A 21,865-nucleotide genomic window follows, 5' to 3' on the forward strand; every position below is an offset into this window, starting at 1 on the left:
GATCAACCAAAACAAGATACTAGATAGACACTTGGAATTCTGTTTATGAGTTGTGCTCCAATGGATTGAGAATGCTTGTTTCAAATGTCTCTCGAGTGAATTTAACTTTAGCTCATCTCTTGTCAATTACAAACCAAATTTTACCTAAAAAAGATACTAGATACCAGTTTTCTTGCTAGAGACTTTAATTGTTCATTTGCAATTTACTAAACCAATCATTGTAGCTTATGTCTGGTTTCAATAGACTTACTTGACTCAAGTAGGAGGCCAGTACTAGCCTAAGAAATTCAAGCACCCAAACATGCATTTTAATCATTTTCAAGCAGACAACACATTAAACTTAAGAAGAGAAAATATACTACTCCCCATCTGATCCTTCCACCACTTTCTTCTCTGGCATTCCTTTTCTGAAACATCAAAGAAATTCAAAACAAAAATAAGAAAATTGCAACCAGAATAATACTTCAAAGCTGGTTTGATAATGAACATTAGTGAGACTTACATCACCATCTTCAGCATCATCAGCTTCAGTCTCTAAGGTCTTTTTGTACTCAGCTTTAAGCTCAGCAATTTTGTCCGTATAAGGCTTCTACTCCTAAACACATGATATGCAATGAGATTGAGAATTTACAAGATTGAAAATTTCCAGTCTGAATAGTTTTGAGGCCAAGGAATTAAAGGAATGAACAATGCCACCCTATCTTGCACAGAAAATCATCAAATCCAACAAGAAAAAAAAGGGGCACAGGTTCAGGGTGAGTTGATTTGAAAAAAATCAAATGGTGTTGGTGCTGTTATTTATGATCGTTGCTGATTTGGGGTATCTATCTGTCTTGGTTGGCCATCATAATCAAAGAAATCTAGTACCCAAAATACCACAAATTGACCAAATCTGGAAACAGGCCCGAAGAGAGTTGTTTCGATCTGTTACTACTTGTTCTGCAGGGGACGCATATGGGGAAAAGTAAGAACTTTAGAGGAGAGAAAGAATAAGAAGCACAGCGAATCGAAGCTCATCGATCAATATACTATAAATTTGGGGAGAAAGGAGACGACTTACAGTGAGGTTGATTCGCTAAATCAATTAACCACTTTCACTTTCGGCTTTGAAGATGTCGGAGCACAGAGCGAGTCGGAGCACAGAGCGATCTATCGAGCTTTGAAGATGTCGGAGCACAGACCGAGTAGAAGCACAGAGCGATCTGTCGAGATGTTGGAGCACAGAGCGATCTCTCGAGCTTTGAAGATGTTGGAGCACAGAATGAGCCGGAGCACAGAGCGATCTCTCAACCTTTGAAGATGTCGGAGCACAGAGCCTCTCGTGAATTTTGTGCGATCTCTCGAGCTGGGATGCGTTGACGGCAGAGGAAGGAAGCTAGGGACCGAAATGAGATGATTAAAAAGTAACCCTATTGGCTCAAAGGTAATTGTTAGAAAAGAATGAGGATAAAATTGGTCATTTGATAAATTTCATTTAAAAAACACTATTCATTCCGTGTTTTACTTAGAAGCAGAATCCAAAAGCATGGTGAGGGTTGCTTCTCAGTTTTAGCTGCCGTGAGAATCTATTTGGACCAAAAGCAGCTTCTAGACAATTTACCAAACACCATACCCAAACCTCAAAAGCAGAATCAACTCCAAAAGCAGCTCCAAAATCAATCCCAAACTGGGCCTAAAAGGCGGTTGTTGTGACATTTTCCAGCTGCTACAACGAACATTACTGTTTTTAAAGACAAAATATAAAAGTAGAGACATGTGACAATGCTAGTTAAACAAAGACTACAATAAAAGAAAGCAGAAAAAAATACGCATTTAATATAAAGAAATATAATCCAAATAGAGATAACGATCATTTGGTATTTTGCTAGACTTTCCGTCTTTTTTTTTTTTTTTTTTTTTTTTCTGGTTGCTTCTTTATTTTTTTTTATTGCTTTTTTTTTTTTTGTTTCAACACCTCCTCAATCGAACACCAACTCCTGACACCACTTTGAAGCACTTGGTCAAAAGAGTTAGAGCTATAGAACAAGCTTGTCGTGATTGCAATGACGAAAAAATTGACATGAGTAGTCACCAGTTTGTAGAAATGATGGTGGTTGATGGTTGCCTTGTTATTGAGTTCATGCTCGGAAGGACATACAGCAAGATTCTTCGGAATGATCCTCTGTCCCAAAGTTCATGGATGCGCACCCCACTTATATCAGATTTGTTTCTACGGGAAAACCAGTTGCCTTGGTTAGTTCTTGATTGTTTATTCCAATATCTTGTAAAAGAAAATGCTGACGATGAACCTGTTGGAAAGCATAAGTTTCTGTCTGAGCTTACTCTCAAATTTTGTCAGTTGCACACCATGCGTTTTCTAAAGCCAATTGATGGAGCATCCGAAATCAGGCATTTACTTGACCACATAAGAATTGGTATAGTTGGACCAGAAAAGCTAACCTTCAGTTCACGTCGTTATTTGGTTCCCTCTGTGACAGAACTCCGGCAAATTGGAGTCATATTTAAACGTGGAGACATGTCTGCTTGCCACACACTCAACATAGCCTTCCACAATGGAGTGATGGAGATTCCGGAAATATGTATTGGCAATAATTGATCTCTCTTTATCAACCTCATTGCCCTCGAAGAATGCCAACAAGGCCTCATAGGTTATGCATTTACCTCTTATGCCAGGGTCTTGCATTATATTATTAAATCTAACAAAGATGCAGAATTTCTCATGCAGAAAGGAATTATACATACCACTTTGAGCAAGGAGGACATAACTTGTCTCTTCAATAGCATTCATGATAACGCAACACCGACCTCTGAATCTGTTGTAATTCTCACCAGGAATGTGCATTTGTATTGTAAGCGTCGTTGGCTCAGGAGATGCCTTATAAGTATCAAACAGGATTATCTATACAATCCATCTTCAGTCTGGTCCCTTTCTAATGCGGTCATCATTATTGTAATTCTCGGCATCGCACAAACCATATACACTCTTCTCTCTTACTACAAGTCATAACCGTCCTTCTGCTAAGCTAGCAAATGTGTGTTGTTTTTTCTGATCAATATCCTGGCTTACAAAGTTGTATAAATGCTGTGTACTAGGGCATCCTATGTAAATGCTGACTAATTATATTTATCTCCATCCCATCTGTAAACTCGATTATTTGTCTGTATAATATTGGATATGTTTGATACGTACAGTAGATCAATTCCACCAGTATAGTCAAATAAAGGTTAAAAATAAAAATTTATAAAATTTCGTCATCTTGAATGAAATTAGGACGTACTGTCTGAAAATGAAGTGTAACCTATCCCTTAAGTGGGACAAAATATGATTAGCCCTTAAAACTATTATACTAGATCTCATCTAATAGAAGTAATGTAGTATTGTATGAAAGTACTTGTCAAAGTCAGTCTATCATCTTTTTGTGTTTGATATCAGACTATAGGAGGTCCAAGGTTTAGATTCAAGCAAGAACCGGCAAGGACTTCAAGAATCAAGACTTCATCATCCTTGTAAGTTTCTGCTACGAAATCCACCAGTTTTTACTACTTCAGTCTTTCTTTTTGGTCCGGAAAATTACATACATAAACAGTTAAGAACCTAGTTCACTGATTTTAGAAATCAAACATTGAAACTTTGGTCAAACTGTATATAGTTCTCGTCTTTTCCTTTGTCAATTACTTGTTATTAGTACACAGAGTTATAGATACGATGCATGAATCATTAGTGTGCACATGGAAAATCACCATAAATTTGGATACGATTCAAAATGAACTGATAGCCCTCCACTGACTGTTTTTAGCTTTATTGATCATAGTTTTATAGTTCTCCTTCTGGTTAAATAGCAGATTTATACTAATTTGGAGGTACTTAGACTGGTGCATGCTTGATCATGAATGAAATTAGAGAAGAGGAAGGGAGTTCATTGCAGCAAATGATCTGAACCAACAAATTCCAAGTGAAAATATAAATCATGAAGACAAATTCTTAGCATGGTCGATTCGAGGAAAGTTTTTACAACAACCACCATCACCACCTTGCATATTCAGAATTCCCAAGACACTACAAGGTTCTAAAGAGAATGATTGTGTAGTTCCAAAGTTAGTTTCAATAGTACCATATCACCATGGCAAAAAGAACTTGGAACCGATGGAAGGAATTAAACTATGGTACTTGCGTTCCCTCCTTCATCGAACACCAACTCCTGAAACCAGTTTGGAGCATTTGGTCAAAAATATTAGAGCCGTAGAACAACTTTGTAGCGATTGCTATGACGATGAAAGTAATCTGAGTAGTGATCAGTTTGTAGAAGTGATGGTGGTTGATGGTTGCTTCATCGTTGAATTCATGCTCAAGACAGAACGTAGAGAGTGTGTGACTGATTCTGTAACTGAAAATCTATGGATACGTTCACCTCTCATATCTGACTTGTTTCTACTCAAAAACCAGCTGCCTTGGCGGCTAGTACTTGAATGTTTATTCCAACTGATAAAGGAAAATACTTGTAATGAATCTGTTGGAAAGTACACTTCTCTATCTGAGCTCACTCACAAAATCATGGAGTTTGCACTATTGGCCATCTAGAGAGTACTGGTGGAGCATATGAAATCAGGCACTTACTTGACTACATGAGAACAGCTATAGTTGGACCAAAAACAGTAACCATTCTTACTCTTCCTCGTTACTTGTTTCCCTGTGTGACAGACCTGCTACAACTTGGAGTCAGATTTAAATCTAGAGATAGTTCTTGCAATCTGCTCAACATACCTTCTGCGATGGAGTGATGGAGATTCCTCAGATTTTTGTTCACAAAAATGAATCTCTTTTTCTAAACCTCATTGCCCTTGAACAGTGTGAACAAGGGCGCATTGGATATGATTTTACCTCATATGCCAGGGTCCTGCATTACCTTATTAAGTCAGGCAAAGATGCAGACTTTCTCATGCAGAAGGGAATCATAAAAACCAGATTGAGCAAGGAGGACATAGCTCGTCTCTTCACCGGTGTTTGCAATAACACTACATTTGCTTCTGACTCTTTCTCTGATCTCTCCAGGGAAGTTCACTTGTTTTCCAAGGAGCGTTGGCTGCAGAGATGCCTAATTAGCATTAAACGGGATTATTTATACAATCCATCTTCAATCTGGTCAATTTCTAATGCGGTCTTCCTTGTCATAATTCTCACATTCACACAAACCTTATATACTGTTCTCTCTTACTACCAAGAAGCTAGCAATTGTCAATGTCATGTTGGGAACTATATTTGTTATATGGTTCCCATATCTGTTTCATTTCAAGTTGTAAACTCTGTTTGTACTTCTTGTTTGCTTGGTTAGTACTGGTATTTGTATAGTTTTCTTGCATCTAAAGCTGATGAGATTCATGTATGACAAGTATATACACAGTGCATTAGAGAAACCAACAATAAACTCAAAATTCAATATTGCAGAACGATTCACAGTGTAATTATATATTCTGGCAGTAAATCACACGGTAATTTAATCAGGAAATGACAATCTATTAACCAAGCAACAAAGAATAATTCAGTCATGTACTACCCTCGGATTGTTCCTATTCATTCAACTCCACCCAAATTACAATGCAATCAGGTACCAAACTCAGTGATAGTTCTTAAACCAACAAATGTTCAGTCCAGTTCCAAATCATCCAGAACAGCTAGAATGAACTATTCTCAAGTCTCAATAGAGCAGTTCTCTTTTCTTTTCTAGCTGTGAAAGAGATCGACTGTAGTTTCTGAGATCTAGTCTGATTTCTTCTTCAGCAGTCCTTTATAATTTTTTCTGTAGTCAGTCATTGAAAATTTTATACATGTTATCTCTAGATATATGCCTATATCCCTCTTTATTCTTTTACCTTGCATATATGTATCTGTTTTGTTCTGGAATAGAGAAAATTCTTCTTATGCATTTAGTGAATGATCAGTCACCGCTAGCCAGCTTTCGCTTTGTTTTGTTTTTTGTTTTTTTTTTTTTTTTGAGATGATGAAAGAAAGCTCTGTAGTGCAAGTGTGGTTCGATAGACTAAACATAATAACATATTAAGAAATTATAATCTCAAGTCTAGCAAACGAAGTATATGATATATTTGAATCAAACGGTTTATGTTTGGAACCAATAAAGCCAAGGGATTGCGTGTATGTCTCTGAAACTGTTAATTAGATTGGATGTCATGGATTGAAGGGCGTCTGGTATGCATGTCACAGTTGCCAACAATTCTTGAATATGTGAGATGGATGAATAGACAATATAATCTTTATCAGGCAGGAACCGCGAACAATGAAAATTGGATTCCGAGATTGAGAAGATGACTTATACCGGACAGAGAGGTCCACAGGAAAGTATTGAAGATAGCAATGATTCTGGACCTCAAATTAGGAGGTGAATGAATAGAAAGCAATTGTACAAAGCATGAAAGCAATTCATGGAGAAAGAACTGGTTAGGGCGGTGTTTGTATATTTTTCTACATCTATGATCTTAAACTGACCAGATTCATGAATGACAAGTAAATACAGAGTTCATTAATGGAACAAAAAATAAGCTCAAAATTCAGTTGAAAGTTGGAACAACGTATGAAAGTGGATCAATATATATTGCAGCAAATAACAAGATAATTCTTGTATCAGAAATCAACAACATACTAACGTAGTAACAAGGAATAATTCACAATCACATACTACTACTATATCGTTTCTTATTCAACTCCACCCAAATCATAACACACGCAGTTGCCAAACTCAGTGATAGTGCTTAAACCAACATATGTTCTCTCCAATTCCACAACCATCTCCTTCCTCGCCTCTGCTATGGATCCACCATAACAGATTAGTGAGCGAGTTCCCATCATCATAACCGTTCAAGTTCCTAATTTTCTCCAAAGCGCCTTGTTTGTCGTAAATCCCTTGCAAAGTATAGACAAACCCTTTCCATCCTTCCCCAACACCCTCTCTACTCAGAGCTGGTTCTGTCCACTCCACGAGTTGCCTAACAAAGGCAACATCAGAAAACAATACCTCAGAGATGGGTAAAATGGGTAGCAATTGGATTCCAAGCCGGCACTCTTTCCACTCAGGAGGAGCAAACCACAGTCCGCTGTCCCTCTTATTTGCCCATAGCACTCCAACTACCCTATTTTCCCTTGTGAAATCCGGCTCATAAATGTTATCTCCCTCTTTCACATGCCACCACATTTGAGCAGCTTTAATTTCCAATGCCGCAAGCATTGATCCAGTGGCCACAAGATGGGTGTCTCCATAGGCTAGCCCCAACAATGCAGCTGAGTAGTAAGCATTCACAGCCTCACTTGTGCTCTCTTGATTCCTACCATCTCCAAATTCAGTCAGCCCTCCTGCCCATGAATGCAACTTATACAAATCAAAGCATCTCAAACGTGGATAATTCGAGTTTGCCCTCCTGCCTAAGTTCATAAAATCCGCGGCAAGTGAATAAGCTTGAGCCCTATACTTCCTCCCCCACGCTGGATCAATCTTAGCAAGCACTGAAATGGCATAAATAAAGTACCCTAAATGGTAATGGTGATCATTGTAAATCCCAAACCCGAAATCTGCTCCCGAATCCGCTGATCCTTGTTTCGTCACAATGCCACCCCATTTACTATCATACAAGAAACCATTCCCACCAAAAGTCCCATCCAACCAAGGCTCAATTGTATCACTCAAATACTTCTTAATCGCTGGAATCACATCAAGATAACCCACCTCCTCAGCAATCAAAGCCAACCTCGCAGCTCTAGCAATCAACTTCCCATAAAAATATGAAGAAGTAGTTGCAATTGGTGTAGAACTTAAAGCCTCAACATCTTTAATAAGTGCAGATATTATCTCAGAATATGAGTCTTGTTTGATACCTTTAGTCGAATGCCAAGTAACCGAAACAGGGTCAGGCTTCAACACCCATGAATCCCCCACAACACCAACAAGATCACCATCAATGCTTTTGTACTTGAAAGCCTCCAAAACAGTGACATGACAATCGTCACCATTAATAAGCTTTAAATGTAGAGGATGAGCCAGCATAAGCAAGTCTCCCCACCCTTTCTTCTCCCATTTATACTCCAAAGCAAACGGCTTTGTGAACACAGCCTCACCGGAAACAGGGTAGCAAGAGCTGAACCGATCAAGAACCGACTCGAATTGTGGGTCAGATTCCGGCAGTACTGCAATCCTCACAATGCCGGAAAACCCAGTTGAAGTGATCAAAGATAAGCTGGTATTGGTAAGATCAATTGAAGAAGAAGTGTATACAAGCCATGTCTGATTGTTGTTGAGCTTGATCGTGTATTTGGTGCGAGACTCATTTGAAGAGAATGATAGAATAGCGTGGATCGTTGAAATTGAAATGGAAGTCCGGTTCGAAACAGAGCAGGTGAGAAATGGGCTTCCCCGGACGAGAAAGAATCTGAGATTGGAGGAGGGAAATTCCAGAGTGATGCTGAGATCATTGAAAGAAGAAATTACATGTCTTTCTTGTGGGTTTTGGGTGTTTGAGATGGTGAGGTCAGCGTTGAAGACTTGGTACAAGAAAGCAGAGTTGGAGAATCGAGATGGGTAACAGAGAGAAAGAGAGGAGGAGGCGGATTTGATGAGGTAGGGGTGGAAGTATTCGGGTTGATCTCCATTTTTAAGGGTCAAGTTTTGGAAGAAAGAGTTTGTGGGGAGCGGGGTTTTGAGGAGGTTTTGGGAGAAGAAAGGAGAAGGGTCAGGGAGGACTGTGGATTGGGTTTGGGGGAAGAGGAAAGGGGTTTGCTTGTGTGTGTGATGTGAATGTGGTGGTGACATGGTTGTGGGCACTTCAATTTCTGGTTCAGATGGTGGTGATGGAGATGGGGTTGATGGGTTTGGAGAAGGTGGAGGTGGAGGTTTATAGGGTTTGGATTTGGGTTTCTTGAAACTCTTGCTGATTAAGGTTTTGACTCTTCTCCTGATCTTTTTCAACATTACATATTTGTGTGAAACCGAGTCAAAATTGATGGAGAGGAGACAGAAGGCAGAGGAGTTGGTGGAGTTGGGAGAGGGAGAGTTGGAGGAAATGGTGGGAGGTTTAGTTGTGTTAGTTAGAAATGGTGGGAAACGACCCCAATAACATGCCTCGCAATCCTCAGGTACCCAATTTCAAGGTGACTGAGGATTGCAATTTATCCAAGAGAATGTTCAATGGGTTAAGGAAGGTATAACCATGTGGGTTCCAAGCATGCTTCCAAGGTAAGCAAGTATGAATGACTTGCGGGGTTGCTTCCCATAACAGAATAGTGTTTGTGCTTGTGTGTTTCTTTGAAGCAAGATAGGAGTTTATTCCGTTCTGCTAATAATAATCATCTTTATTTTGTGACTTAATAGTTAATATCGTCATTACTTTGGTACGCGTCTGACGAGCCTAAGAGAAATAAGGGAGTTTCCTCCCTGTCCGGCGGCGAGCCCTTTCGCTGTCGTCGGACGAGCCATTGTTGGCCCCCGGTAGGTCTGGTGAAACGCGATGTTGTCTGTGAGGCCCAGGAGGAGGAGATCACGATGGTAGGCAGGTTTTGGTTGGTTCCTCACTGGCTTGATCGGAAGATTGGATTTCGTGTTCGGAGGCGGCCAAGTAGTGACGCGAACGTGGCGGAGCGGTTGGGGTCTGATCCGATTGAGTCAGTCTGGTTGGGATCTTAGGGATCCGATCTGGAATGGTATTTCTCCATGGCGATTCTGCTTCGATGGGATACGATCTGAGATATCTGGGATGTCGCATCTCCATTATAAAGACCCAAGCTGCACCTCACCAACTTAAGTTTGTTACAGTGCCGCGAGTCTCTAAAACATAAACCGAACGCTCGACTTACCTCCTAGAGAGCCACTAGGCATTTTATTTGAAAAACTTTTTGTATAAACACAGTGGAAGCTACAAATATTTCTGATGTGAAAATCCTTGAGTTGCTAAAAATTATTTCATTCGTCCAGAACTTGAATGAATGTTCACACGAAGGATACGAACTTGAGAACTAAAATTGACACAAGCTAACTATCAACAAGTTTTGGAACACGAAGTTCGAGAAAAAGAATGTAGAACAAAGTCCAAACGATGGTTTACCGGACTTATTCCGCACACCCAGCTCCGTCCTCTTTTGTCCCGTCACTAGTGCACAGTACCTGCATCCACACTGTTGTAAGGATGAGCTTTCGTCATCGCTGCTCAACAGGAACTCTACCTCGACTAGATTTAAAATCAAATAATAAATCTTTAGGGCCTAAGTATGAAAACATGCTTAAACCAAATATTTTAATCAACGACAAACTTTTTAATAATGCTTTCTGACTAAAAAATCGATGCAAGATACTTAAATAAACACGCGCGCTGAATCCTACCCGATGGCCTATCCCATAGACCCACTACACGACCCTACCTCAAATAATTTATCAATCAGGTAAGCGTAGCGAGATCGTCAGCTACCTAGCTACACACACGGAGTCAGGTCGTCATTGCGATCGCTCACTGTACGACCGGTGTAGCTAACCCTCCGGAGATTTAGGGGATCGAACCTAGGGAAGTCAGTGCCCCCTTCACTCTCAAGCCATCACATTTCTCACAAGGTTTGGTTAGTATGCATTGCATTTTAACTTAACCAAACCATACCAACTAACATGCATCATTTAACAACAATATATAAGAAAATCACTAACCGATGAGAATCTTGAATCCCTACCTGGATCCCGATGCTTTGTCTCACGTACTCCGAGAGTCACGAACCTTCCGTTCCTTGGGTAACTGGAGTCCTAATCTCCGACATTTCGATAGTTAATAATTTATTAAACAAATATCTGAATCTTGTTGATTAATAAATTGTTCGACTAACTTTTCCTGGTTTGACCAGGAGTTGACCAAGGTTTCACCAATCACGACAGGTTCGATAATTAATTAAATTATCCACCATTCACTTGAAATTACGAAATGGACAAAACATATATTGAGCGCACCCGATTTTCTAAGGCCACCCAATATATGAATTTCTTTTCTTTGCTTATTACCATTTCACACAAGGTGTGCCCAAATTACTAAGGGCACCCAAGTTCATAACTTGACCATCTTTCAAACTTTTCACAGTCATATACACAACCGATTCATAATTTATGTGCTTGGACTTCTTAACTATCCATAGCCACAATTCATTCGTAACCCACACAATTTACTCATTCATCACTAGTCATGAATTTTTTTCACAGAAACCTCATGTACCCATAGTATCCATTCAACAATTCAATCGATTTCTCAATTCGCTACTCAACCAATTCAAACCAAAACATAAGCATCTACTCTGTACACGTAAGCTACATCGAATAGCCACACAACATAATCTCACAAATTCAACCAAACTCAACCGGCAACAGTAATAATAATTCCAAGGCAGAAACATCACTAGAGCAACCTTTTAATTCAAGGTTTGGAATTATACCTTCGAAAGTCTATGTTGATCAAGCTCGGGTTCACCGAACTTCTTGCAGGAACTGGAATGTTGATGAGTTGAGGATTTTGATGCCAATAACCCAGCAAGCTGTTGGGAAAAGTAATAGAATGGAAATAACAACTCCAACCACAAAAGGATGAATATGCAAGGAAATAAAATGAGTAAAGGAAAGTGAACACCAGATATAACGTGGTTCGGCAAGGTGCCTACATCCACGGGATAGCAACAACAAGAACTTCCACTATGATAATGTGGGTACAAGAGATACACAACTTCAAGAACACTACTTGAAGGAAACTCTTTCTCACACTTGTTTTGTTACCTAACCACAACTACACTCTCAACATGTAGTAAACACTCTTCACTCTCTACTTGGATGAAGATGTTTTTCTCTTTTCTGTAGTTTGGACTCTCTGCCTTCGTTATATTGCTGCAATCTTTCATGCCAATTATAGGCAGTGCTCTTCATGGCAGGTTGAAGGTGTGAAATGAAAATCAAAGTCATGCTTTTCCATTTCTTACGTTCTATGTTTGCATGCTACATTAATTGCATGTTTCCTTCATCAATTAATGACAAAGACTTCAACCACCATCTTGTACTATCATTTTCAACAAAAAACTGCTCCGTCCTATAGCTCTACCATGCAGCTATAGTCTTCTTCAATTAATGGGTCAACTAAGCATGGTTTCTCATGCTTTCATCATGTGATTTACCACATGGTTTCTCACCTCCAATTAAGGAGGGATTGACCCATCACAAGCCTCTTGATTTCTGGTCCACAAGTGCAGCCAAGATGAAAACCAAGTCCAGCATGGCTGGAAAAGTCGCCGGTGTCGAAGAACACGGCAGCTCGAGACCAAACCCAGAAACGAAATCTTCAAAACTAGATCAAATTCAAAAACTAATTGATCTAACGTGTAGATAAAGGCGAGAGGATGAATTTCCATACCAAATGCAAGCCAATCGGTGGCCGGAGTCACTGGAAAACACCACAGAACCGCCGGAGCGGGCACTGCTTCTCTTCGTCGATTCTCTGTTCACGATCGTTGCATGTATGATCCGAGGATACAAGGATGTAGGTGACGACGAGATGAAGAAAACGCGACCAGTCCGCTTGCCGGAGGTGGCTTGACGACGGAGATACAGCCGGGTCACAGAATCGGGTCGGCGGCAGAGCCGGCCCTAAGGGCTGCTGCCTGAGGCAGCCGCCTTAGCCCACCACTCTCCGACGGGCCTCCGCCAAGTTATTTTTGTTTTTTTTTTTTAATTTTACATATATTCGTTTATGATTATATAATTTTTTTTCACATATCTACTACAATGCTGCCACGCTAGCGCAGTGGTAATATAGATGTGTTGTTGTTTGCAGCATCAAGGTTTGAAACACAGTGGCCTATTTTTTGTCTTAATTAGTTTAATAGCACTTTTTTGTTTTTTTTTTTGTCTTAATTAGTTTCTTTGCAATTAAACTTTTTTGTTCCTTCTTTTTCCAGCTTCTATGGAAAGAATATTTTGAAATTGAATATTAATGTACTTGCCCTTTATTTTTCGTTGGTTTCTTTTGTAGTTAAATATATTCTGTTCTTTTTTATTTTTTCAACTTCTAAGTGAAAAATTATTTTGGAATTGAACACCTTTTTTTTTTCCTTGCATTAACATTAATGTAGGGGTTTAATTTATATATATATATATATATATATATAAATTTGTTCGATTATATGAATTTTTTTATGTGAGGCCACATTTAAATTATTTGCCTCAGGCCATCAAAATGTCAGGACCGGCCCTGGTCGGCGGGTCCTGTTTCTGGTCAGAGAGCTCTCTTAAGTGTTCTAGATCGTCCATCTGATCCCATGCCTATTTATAGGCTCCTTCAATTGTTTTTGGACGGTTGTGATCAAGCGGTGGATTTATGGATGGCTAGGATTGCACCGTAGCAATTTCTATTTCTCTAAATTATTTTCTAAGATCCCATAACTTCGGAAAATCGATATAAATAGCTCGGGTATCCGAAAAATTCCCCGAACTTGTCATGACATATACTTTATTATCCAACTCCTAAATCGATGATTTCACCTTATGAAAATTTTCAAAAATATTCTTGAGCACTTGGATGATTATCGAGATCGTTGAACAATTTATTGCACGATCTACACTAAGCTCAACACATTTTTTTTTCCGGGGCTCACATCCACGGTGTGACTGGGATGGCAGATCCATGTCGGAGGATGTTCGACGAAGGTGGCAGAGCGGCGCGTTGGAGGGTCCGCCGGCAGTGGGGTTGGGTCAGGCTTGGCTGGTAGCCGAGCTAGTGAGGTTATGTGTCTGTGTGTGCGCACTCAAAGTGCCTTGTGCTCTAGGTAGGCAGTGAGTTCCTTGCTTCGTCAAACAGTCGCTACCGCCTAGTGGTAGGGTGAAGCTAAGTGTCATCAAATTTATTCTCCAGCGGCAACATAGTAGGAAAGCTGTGTGTATGGTAATCATGCTGCATTGTAATTGTGTTACATATCGAGTTACCTTTCCATTATATCACCGCTATGTCAAAACAAATAGAGTCGCCAGTAGAGCGCTCTTTGCTAGGTAGTTTCTGGTTGAATACAGTTATTTAGTAGAGACTCATGATAGTATTTCAGAACGTTTTCTAGATGCTTCTTATAATCAGGGGTTTAGGCACAATATTCCCCCATGTATTCGACAGTTTCATTAATTAAGGCTTGAAGGCAGCCGCATCAGCCATTTATTCAAAAAAAAAAAAAAAAGGAATGTCAAAAATACATCAATAGAGTAGGGCTGAGGCGGCCGTCTCAGGCCATCGACTTCCGGAGGGCCTCCAACAGTTTCTTTGTTTTATTTAAGTATAGAATTTAACAATAGTTTATTTTTAGGGGCCGTGACCGCTTACCCAATTTTAGACAAAAAATTGCCCACTTACTCCACCAAGAGTTATTTAACCCCATTTACCCAATCTAACATATATGGACAATATTGCCCTCATACTCTCTCTCTCTCTCGACTCCCATCAACCTCTCTCCTCCCCTTGCTTCTGGAAAGCCCTCGCCGGAATTCGAATCGGACCCACCGGCCACTGTCGTCGGCGATCTCTGAGTCTGCGACCTCCGCTTCTTCTTCCTCGCCTTCCTCCTACTCCAACTCACTGCTTCTTCCTCTTCACCAACTCGTTCTCCCCAGCCAGATTCCGATTCACCATCTCCGTCCTCCGATTCACCTTCACCCTCCAAGATCCGCGACCTCGACCGCCACGTCAGCGCCAAGGTCTTAGAACTTTGATCAAAGGCTGGGAGGCTCCGGTGAGGAGGCGGTGCTGCAGTTACTTATGGGCTGGCGGAGACGAAGGACGATCTGGTGGGTAGGACGTCAGGATTTTTTTTTTTTTTTTTAAATTTTGATGGTCTACTGGGGGGCAGTAGACACATTATTGGCCCCCAGTAGACTTTGATACGAGGGACATGGATCACTATAATGTGGTGTTTTGATAAGTTACATGTTGTTTTCTGTGTATTAAAGTGAAATTATCTGTGAATCCTACAAAAATGTGCATTTTTGGTGGTCTATTGGGAGGCAGTATAAACATTGGACTTTGTATTGGGGGGCAATAATATGATTACTGGGGGGCAGTAATATGATTATAAATTGATCAATTGTTCCTGTAGTGTATTCATTTTGGTTTTGGGAGTTCATACAATTCACTGGACGGCAATAATATGATTTTTGGGAGGCAATAATATGATTACTGGGGGGCAGTAATATGATTACTGGGGGGCAATAATAGCCGGATTCCAGATTCCAGTCATCAGTCGCTGGATTTCGGTTACCGGTTCCCGGAATCCGGTCACCGGTCGCCGGAATCCGGTCACCGTTCGCCGGAGTCCGGTCGCCGGAGACCGCGCCGGCCACTGGTCACCGGAGCACAGCAAGGTGGAATGTGACTTCTCTCTCTAAGTGAGAAAGAAGGAGAGGGCAAAAAAGTCTAAAAAACAAAGAAAAAAGAATTAATTGGGTAAAGGGGAAATAATCCCTTAGAGTGTTTTGGGTAAATGGGGTTAAAAAACAGTTGGTGGAGCAAGTGGGCAATTTTTAGCCTAAAATCGGGTAAATGATCATTTCCCCTTATTTTTATTTCTTCGCTATTGCGATGCCACTTTCTAATGTAGTTTAGTGGTAAGGGAACCGTGTGGCTGTTTTTTGGGAAGCATCCCACCCGTGGTTCGAATCACTGTTCACTCAATGTATGTTGCCTTTCTTGTTATATTCTTTTCGTATAAACACTTTTAGTTCCATTTTTTTTTTAATTTTGTTATTGAACACCTTTTTATGAGACCACCTTTTAATTCTACGCCTCAGACCTCCAAAATGTCAAGAGTTTGGATTAGATATGGAAATTGAGATGTGGTCGATGACTTGTTTAGCAAAATGAGCAGAATGAAAGTACTCATATTTATAAATTTACATTACCTTGTTGATTATCAAAATGCTACATATTTTTAAGTGATCGATTGCAACAAACTGTATAATGTTTGGTCATTATCTAAAGTCTAAACCCATAAAAACAACTTAAATTAGTATTGGTTCAGTGATTACAGAACGCTAACTCACCTTAAAAATCTCTTGTAACTAACATCCGAAAACAATGAAAAATTTTGATAGACCACAAGGACGACTACTTTAGTATCCAACTTTCTAATTCCAGGCTAAGAGTTGCTCACCCTACTAAAAAAAATTGCTTTTGCGACGCCTATTTTGCGACGGCAAAATGGGCTTTTGCGACGGAAAAAACTTTTCGCGACGGAAAATTGAGCCTTTTGCGACGGAAATGTTGGCGTTGCAATAGGTGGCGTCACAAAATCCATTTGCGACGGTAAAATGCCGTCGCAAAAAGTATTTGCGACGGAAAACTGTTGCCGTCGCAATGGCTAAACTATTTGCGACGGATACTTTGCCGTCGCAAAAGAATATTTCATTTATAAAAAAAAAATGGTTTTGCGACGGAAAACTGTTGCCGTCGCAAAAGAATATTTCATTTATAAAAAAAAAAATGGTGTGAATTGCACACCAAAGCTAGTACCATCTGCAGCAAATATCATAAATTGAAAAATATTATGAAACCCATCACATCTATAACCAACCAACAATCACAATTCTCAGACCAACCAAAGGTTGTTAAAAAACAAAGATCAGCCAAAGCTTTCTCAACTTTCTTTCAACTTCTAGCTCATCTTGCTTCATCAAGTCATCCATTCCTTGCCTATCCAATTGCTTTTCATACACCGACTCTTTAATTATAGCCTGAGAATGATCCATTTGTACTTGCTCAGCTCTTTAAATAGATACTCATAAGAGTCCTGCACACAAAAGCCACAACCAAAAATTTAACAATTTGGGTTAAAATCAAGGGGTTTCCATCTTGCACAAAGAATTATGCGAGCATATAGAAATATAGAGCATATTCGAAGTAGTCTAGAACTATAGAAAAAGACTAAACCTTTAGCAAAGAGCTTGCATCACAAAAAGTAACAGAAATATAGAGCATATTAAAATATAAGTTTTGCAGAAAACACTATCAATCAAAACCAATATCCTACTATCATGTAGAGGAAAAAACTTATAAAGCTGAAACCCTTATAATTAATTCCTTGTCTTATATTTTAAGGAAGCATGAAATAATTTAAGAAGATAAAATCTATTGTAAAATGTGGTGTTAATGTTGAAAATCGTAAAAGTGGAAGGAAACAAACACAATAAGTTGATAACAGCAAAGGAAATAAAGAGGATGCAGAAACATGGAAGTTAGTAAACTGCCATAAATAGGTGAAATTAAAAACAGGAGAAAGCCGCACAAATGAATCCTCTCTCAAAATGGAAGTTAGTAAACTGCCATGTAAGCTAGAAGCTACCTCAGCACAAATGAATCCTCTCTCAAAATCAGTATGGATGGTCCCTGCAGCTTGAGGAGCCTTTGAAAGCCGCCTAATTTGCCAGCATTTCACCTGCCAAAGGTAATAGTATTTTAGACTCACATGAAGGTCATGGAAAGGAGCTCATGTAAACAGAGCAAGCCTAGATATGTGAATTCAAACACAATTATTAAATAAAACTCTTAACATACTTGAAGACTTAATACTCTAAACTTATTAAAGAGAGAAGGCAAAAGAAAAAAAAAGGACGAATGAAAAGAGATTCATAGTATAAGGGTCCTACATACTAGCAGTCAAGCCTTAGGGATTTTGGTGAATATAATTCTGTACAAGTTTCATCACATTTTCTTTCTACAAGTATAGCAATGATTGTCTGTTCGAATTCCATGCAAGAGTTAAACTTACCAAGTAAACAACAGGCTTAGCTGTTAGCAATTGAAAGGTATTCAGGATCTCGACATCAGCAGCTTTCCAGTCCCCTAGACGGATATCTTTTCCATCCTCAAGCCATGCCTTGAGCTGTAGATCCAAGATCATTGTTCAACATTATAAAGGAAAAGGAAAAGTAAGATGACATTTAAAACAACTTGTAAGAATTTGGATTTCTGTTAAATCAACCAAAGGTGGCTACAGCCCTTATAAGTCATGTTTGACACATAACGACCAGCAGCTATAGAGGCTGTGTGGCTGCCATGACCGGCACTGTCCCTTGGAGAACTGAATGCCACTGTGTCCGCTGAATCTTCCTCGGCTTCATAACCGGACTTATAGTAGCCCCAATCACTTTTCTATTGAAAAAAGTTATAATCAGTTTGAGATTAACAGTCAATAATTTTTGTTCAAACAATCTAAACACTCAATACAAAGCCATGATGGGAACCTGTTGCAAGTTGAAGCATTGAATGCCTCTCCTGATTGACAAACCCCCTTCCATCTAGCTGGCACTGGAGGCATGTTGTCATCATTAAAACTTGGAGATTCAGGCTAAATTCCTGCATTCACTACAAGAAAAAGTTATATTTATAGCACTTCACTATAGCGTTTTTTCAGCAAATGCTATGGATTGTATTATCTGTACTATTTGGTAGCGTTTATACTTTTTAAACGCTGTTAAATTAAAACCGTACATTGAAAATTGGTTTCTGATAGGGGATACAAGTTAGGTTGAATGGCTTCCTGTAAATACAATTTCAAAAGAGTATCAATTTTTAGGTGACTCTTTATAGCTAATTAGCTTACTTGCATCTTTTGATGTTTGTAGGAGAAAGATATTGAGGTTGAGGTTACTGACCATACTATGCCTGAGTCATTCATACTTGATGAGGTAAGGTATTAGTTTGTCTAGTTCATAGCTAGTATCTGCTATTTGTTTTCTTGTTTTTTTTCTTTTTCTCTTTCTTTATCTTTATCTATATCTTTGTCTGGTCATGCAACTGTTTTGATTTCTCTCGCTTTAGGAACAGGGAAGGTAAATTTAACAAGGTTCTCACAACCTCTGCAATCCACAGTTCCTAATTGCAGGAGAGGATTATTTATGTTGATCTAAGTAAGTTTATTTCTTTACATGCTTTTATTTTATTTTTTCTTTTTCATTTTTTACAGTTGGTTCAGCACTAATCACAAATATTAAGAATCTTCAAACTTTCTTATGCTTTTTGCTTTGGTAGATTATTTAAGTAGTGGCATGTCAATTTTGCATTCACGTAAACAATTTCATGTTTAATCTAACGCGAAGAATAGTTTGATAATACATCATAAAGAGTTCGGATGTGTTTTTATGTAGGTGTGTATCTGATGCCAACTTCTATGATTGTGCTCATGAAAAAGTTAACACTATACTTGTAGGTAAGAATATATTTTAAGGTCAATAAGATGTGATACTTTGTTTGAAATATATATTTTCTGCTAATTGTGTCAGTTTATTATAATATTTGAATAAGCTTTCAATATCATGTTTTTGCAGTTTAGAGACACGTAAGTTTTGGATGCTGCTATGGAGGAGAAGTTATAGATCAGTTTTGTTCTGTTGAGGACTTTTTTCATTTATAAAGGAAAAGAATGAGAAAATGTAATGCTTGTGTATTTCAATGAATGTTACATTATGTTTTGATCACTTCTGAGATTGTTTAATAAAAATATGCATACTTTTATGGTGTAGTGATTGATTAGGCAGTCAACACAATTGAGAAAGCAATATCTTTTTCCCTTTAATCATTAATGTAATAAACAGTCCATAACAAAAAAACCAGAGGCAAGCACATGTTCAAGCATACATAAAGCAACAAATTATGGCATGTTCATGTGAATACAGATAACAACAACTCGTGGCATGTTTTATACCTTAATAGTATAATACAAATCCCCCAAAGAAAGAGCAAAGTACAGTTTGAGTGATTAGTGCTTACCAGTATCAATGAAACCGACAATGACATTTACTTAATTCTTGATGTTAAAGCCGGAAACCTCCAAGGTCTGTTCACCCAAAAGACCCATGAAATCCCAAGAATGAGTGGTGTGCAAACTCCTTTTCGAGTTGGGAAAAACCGAAACAACTCCAGGCATCTCTGTCAAAGTTCAATGGTTATTCACAAATCCATGGACCTGTTTAAATTATAATTCCCTGAAATGAATTGAGGAACTTACTTGAAATTTGGAAAGCTTGCTGATCAGTCAACCTGGCAGCAAAAACTTGTAAGCCATTGAAACCAATAGTGTAAAACTCTGTATAACAAAACTACTAATCAACTGAAAATTACATACTTCCTCCTTGTAGGATCCTATACAACTTGGATTCATACAGCAATTGAGGATTTGTCTTCACATTTTCCTAAAAAGATTTGCTCAGTTCATAAACATACAATACATCTGGGGTTGGAAGAAAATATTGTGCAAATTTAAGCATCTCAAGAATATGTGATGCAGCAACCATATCTTACCTTTACTGTGCCGATTAAAAACTGACTCCCATTAGTACCAGGGCCTGCATTAGCCATGCTCAATACACCAGGCCCAACATGCTTCACTGCAAACAACACATACAAGCAAAAACGACTTTCAGTTGAGATCAGATAATCACATATCTGATATAAACTTCAAATTTAAAACAAAACCAAGATACAAGGACATACAAGCAAAGCTCTCATCATCAAATTTGGAACCATAGATACTGATCCCTCCAGTTCCCTGCAGCCAATAAAACCATTCAATTTAGATTCTTTGAGCAAGAAAACCCGCTATTGATCAGAAGAAGAAGAAATCAAAACGAAAAGGAGACTCACATCTCCTTCAGTGAAATCCCCTCCTTGGATCATAAAATCCTTAATGATGCGGTGGAACGAGCATCTTTTATAACCATATCCTTTCTCTCCTGCAAATAATTGATAACACTAACACAATCAATTTCAACCTACAGCAAATGACCACAACAAGAGCAGCAATAGAAAAGCAGACAAGGATGGGTTTTCTTGCCTGTGCACAGAGCTCGGAAATTCTCTACTGTTTTAGGAACAACCTCACCAAAAAGACCAATCACAACTCGACCAACAGCTTCACCGCCAATGTCTATACAAAAAAAACTTTGTTGTGACTTTGGATTGCAGCTGCTCCTCTACCTCCTAAAACCAAACCACCACAGAAAAATGAACCATTAATCAATCCTGGTTTCTCAAACTAGGATTTGTCTCAACTGAGGATTTTTTTTTTTTTTTTTGGGGTTAAAAGCAATTTGGGGTTAAATTTACAGAGAAGGAGAAAAGGCAAAGGGGCTTATTGATAACGTATAGTATCTTCCTCCTCACCCTCCTCATCTGAATCGACCACCGCTTCGAGATCAAGAAAATCCACCGAAGGGCCTCTTCTTGCTCCGCTTACGACTCCCGCCGCCGCCGCCACGATAGGGGCCGTATTCATCATCGTCGTCGTCCTCCTCTTCCTCCTCCTCGTCCTCCTCGGTCATGTCGTCAATGAAGCTCGATCTGCTCCGCTTCTCACCAAATCTCTTGCTTCAAAGGAGGCCAGGGATCGCTAGGTTAAGTTTTGAGATCGGTGAATAAAGCGTGAGAGAGAGAGAGAGGAGGAAGTGGCATGCGAAAGAAAATCAGTTTTGGTCTAGATCTGATCTAAAGGATTGAATAGTCTTGTTTTCTGATTTTTTTTTTTAATTATACAAGCGACGGCGTGACCATACCGTCGCAATAGATGTATAATTATGCGACGGTAAGGTTATTTCCGTTGCAAAAATTCTTCGAGATGCGACGGTAAAATAGTCGTAGCACATGTCGTCGCAAAAGTTGACTTTTCGCGACGGAAAACGTTTCCGTCGCAAATTTCCGAAGCAATTGCAATTGTTTTTAGTAGATCATGACCCAAACATGGATTGACTTGGAAATTGATCGTTTGGGCCTGCTAAAAGATCTACAAATCAATCCTACAGAAGTGACAAAGCCCAATATTTTTCAAGTT

The 21,865-nt window shown here is 39.1% G+C and overlaps 3 protein-coding genes and 1 long non-coding RNA gene across 7 annotated transcripts; 2 read left to right on the forward strand and 2 right to left on the reverse strand.

Moving 5' to 3' along the window:
- Nucleotides 1–2,083: 2,083 nt before the first annotated feature.
- LOC112185112 lies at nt 2,084–2,596 on the forward strand. The gene has a single exon (XM_024323321.1). The coding sequence runs from the start codon at nt 2,084–2,086 to the stop codon at nt 2,594–2,596; it is 513 nt and encodes a 170-aa protein (XP_024179089.1).
- Nucleotides 2,597–6,565: 3,969 nt separating this feature from the next.
- On the reverse strand, nt 6,566–9,149 carry LOC112187297 (probable endo-1,3(4)-beta-glucanase ARB_01444). The gene has a single exon (XM_024326040.2). The coding sequence runs from the start codon at nt 8,967–8,969 to the stop codon at nt 6,750–6,752; it is 2,220 nt and encodes a 739-aa protein (XP_024181808.1). The 5' UTR covers nt 8,970–9,149; the 3' UTR covers nt 6,566–6,749.
- Nucleotides 9,150–16,492: 7,343 nt separating this feature from the next.
- On the reverse strand, nt 16,493–21,495 carry LOC112185113 (peptidyl-prolyl cis-trans isomerase CYP20-3, chloroplastic). 4 transcript variants are annotated; one of them, XM_040514656.1, is made up of 12 exons: nt 21,202–21,473; nt 20,873–20,965; nt 20,683–20,771; nt 20,533–20,587; nt 20,341–20,426; nt 20,165–20,231; nt 20,048–20,079; nt 19,810–19,968; nt 18,285–18,396; nt 17,810–18,192; nt 17,384–17,476; nt 16,493–16,831 (listed from the first exon to the last, which is right to left on the reverse strand). In XM_040514656.1, the coding sequence occupies exons 1-7, from the start codon at nt 21,314–21,316 to the stop codon at nt 20,075–20,077; spliced, it is 510 nt and encodes a 169-aa protein (XP_040370590.1). In that variant the 5' UTR covers nt 21,317–21,473; the 3' UTR covers nt 16,493–16,831; nt 17,384–17,476; nt 17,810–18,192; nt 18,285–18,396; nt 19,810–19,968; nt 20,048–20,074. The 4 variants fall into 4 exon arrangements, with proteins under 4 accessions (XP_040370590.1, XP_040370589.1, XP_040370591.1 ...); XM_040514655.1 differs by having other exon boundaries at nt 18,285–18,405; XM_040514657.1 differs by lacking the exon at nt 20,165–20,231 and having other exon boundaries at nt 18,285–18,405; nt 20,048–20,125; nt 21,202–21,495.
- On the forward strand, nt 18,666–19,803 carry LOC121051689. The gene is made up of 3 exons (XR_005806492.1): nt 18,666–18,728; nt 18,862–18,950; nt 19,368–19,803. It is a non-coding gene; the product is annotated as an uncharacterized LOC121051689 (long non-coding RNA).
- Nucleotides 21,496–21,865: the final 370 nt, after the last annotated feature.

This window comes from Rosa chinensis, chromosome 2 (assembly GCF_002994745.2).
Source record: "Rosa chinensis cultivar Old Blush chromosome 2, RchiOBHm-V2, whole genome shotgun sequence".
In the NCBI taxonomy this organism is placed as follows: Eukaryota; Viridiplantae; Streptophyta; class Magnoliopsida; order Rosales; family Rosaceae; genus Rosa; species Rosa chinensis.

What these genes read in the sequence shown, in the direction of transcription:
- LOC112185113 (XM_040514656.1), bottom strand. Translation starts at nt 21,316, where the DNA reads ATGATGAATACGGCCCCTATCGTGGCGGCGGCGGCGGGAGTCGTAAGC. An exon ending in TTTCCGAGCTCTGTGCACAG is followed by an intron (nt 20,772 to 20,872) that starts GCAAGAAAACCC and finishes AATTATTTGCAG; the next exon opens with GAGAGAAAGGATATGGTTAT. An exon ending in TTTTAATCGGCACAGTAAAG is followed by an intron (nt 20,232 to 20,340) that starts GTAAGATATGGT and finishes AAATCTTTTTAG; the next exon opens with GAAAATGTGAAGACAAATCC.
- LOC112187297 (XM_024326040.2), bottom strand. Translation starts at nt 8,969, where the DNA reads ATGTTGAAAAAGATCAGGAGAAGAGTCAAAACCTTAATCAGCAAGAGT.
- LOC112185112 (XM_024323321.1), top strand. Translation starts at nt 2,084, where the DNA reads ATGATGGTGGTTGATGGTTGCCTTGTTATTGAGTTCATGCTCGGAAGG.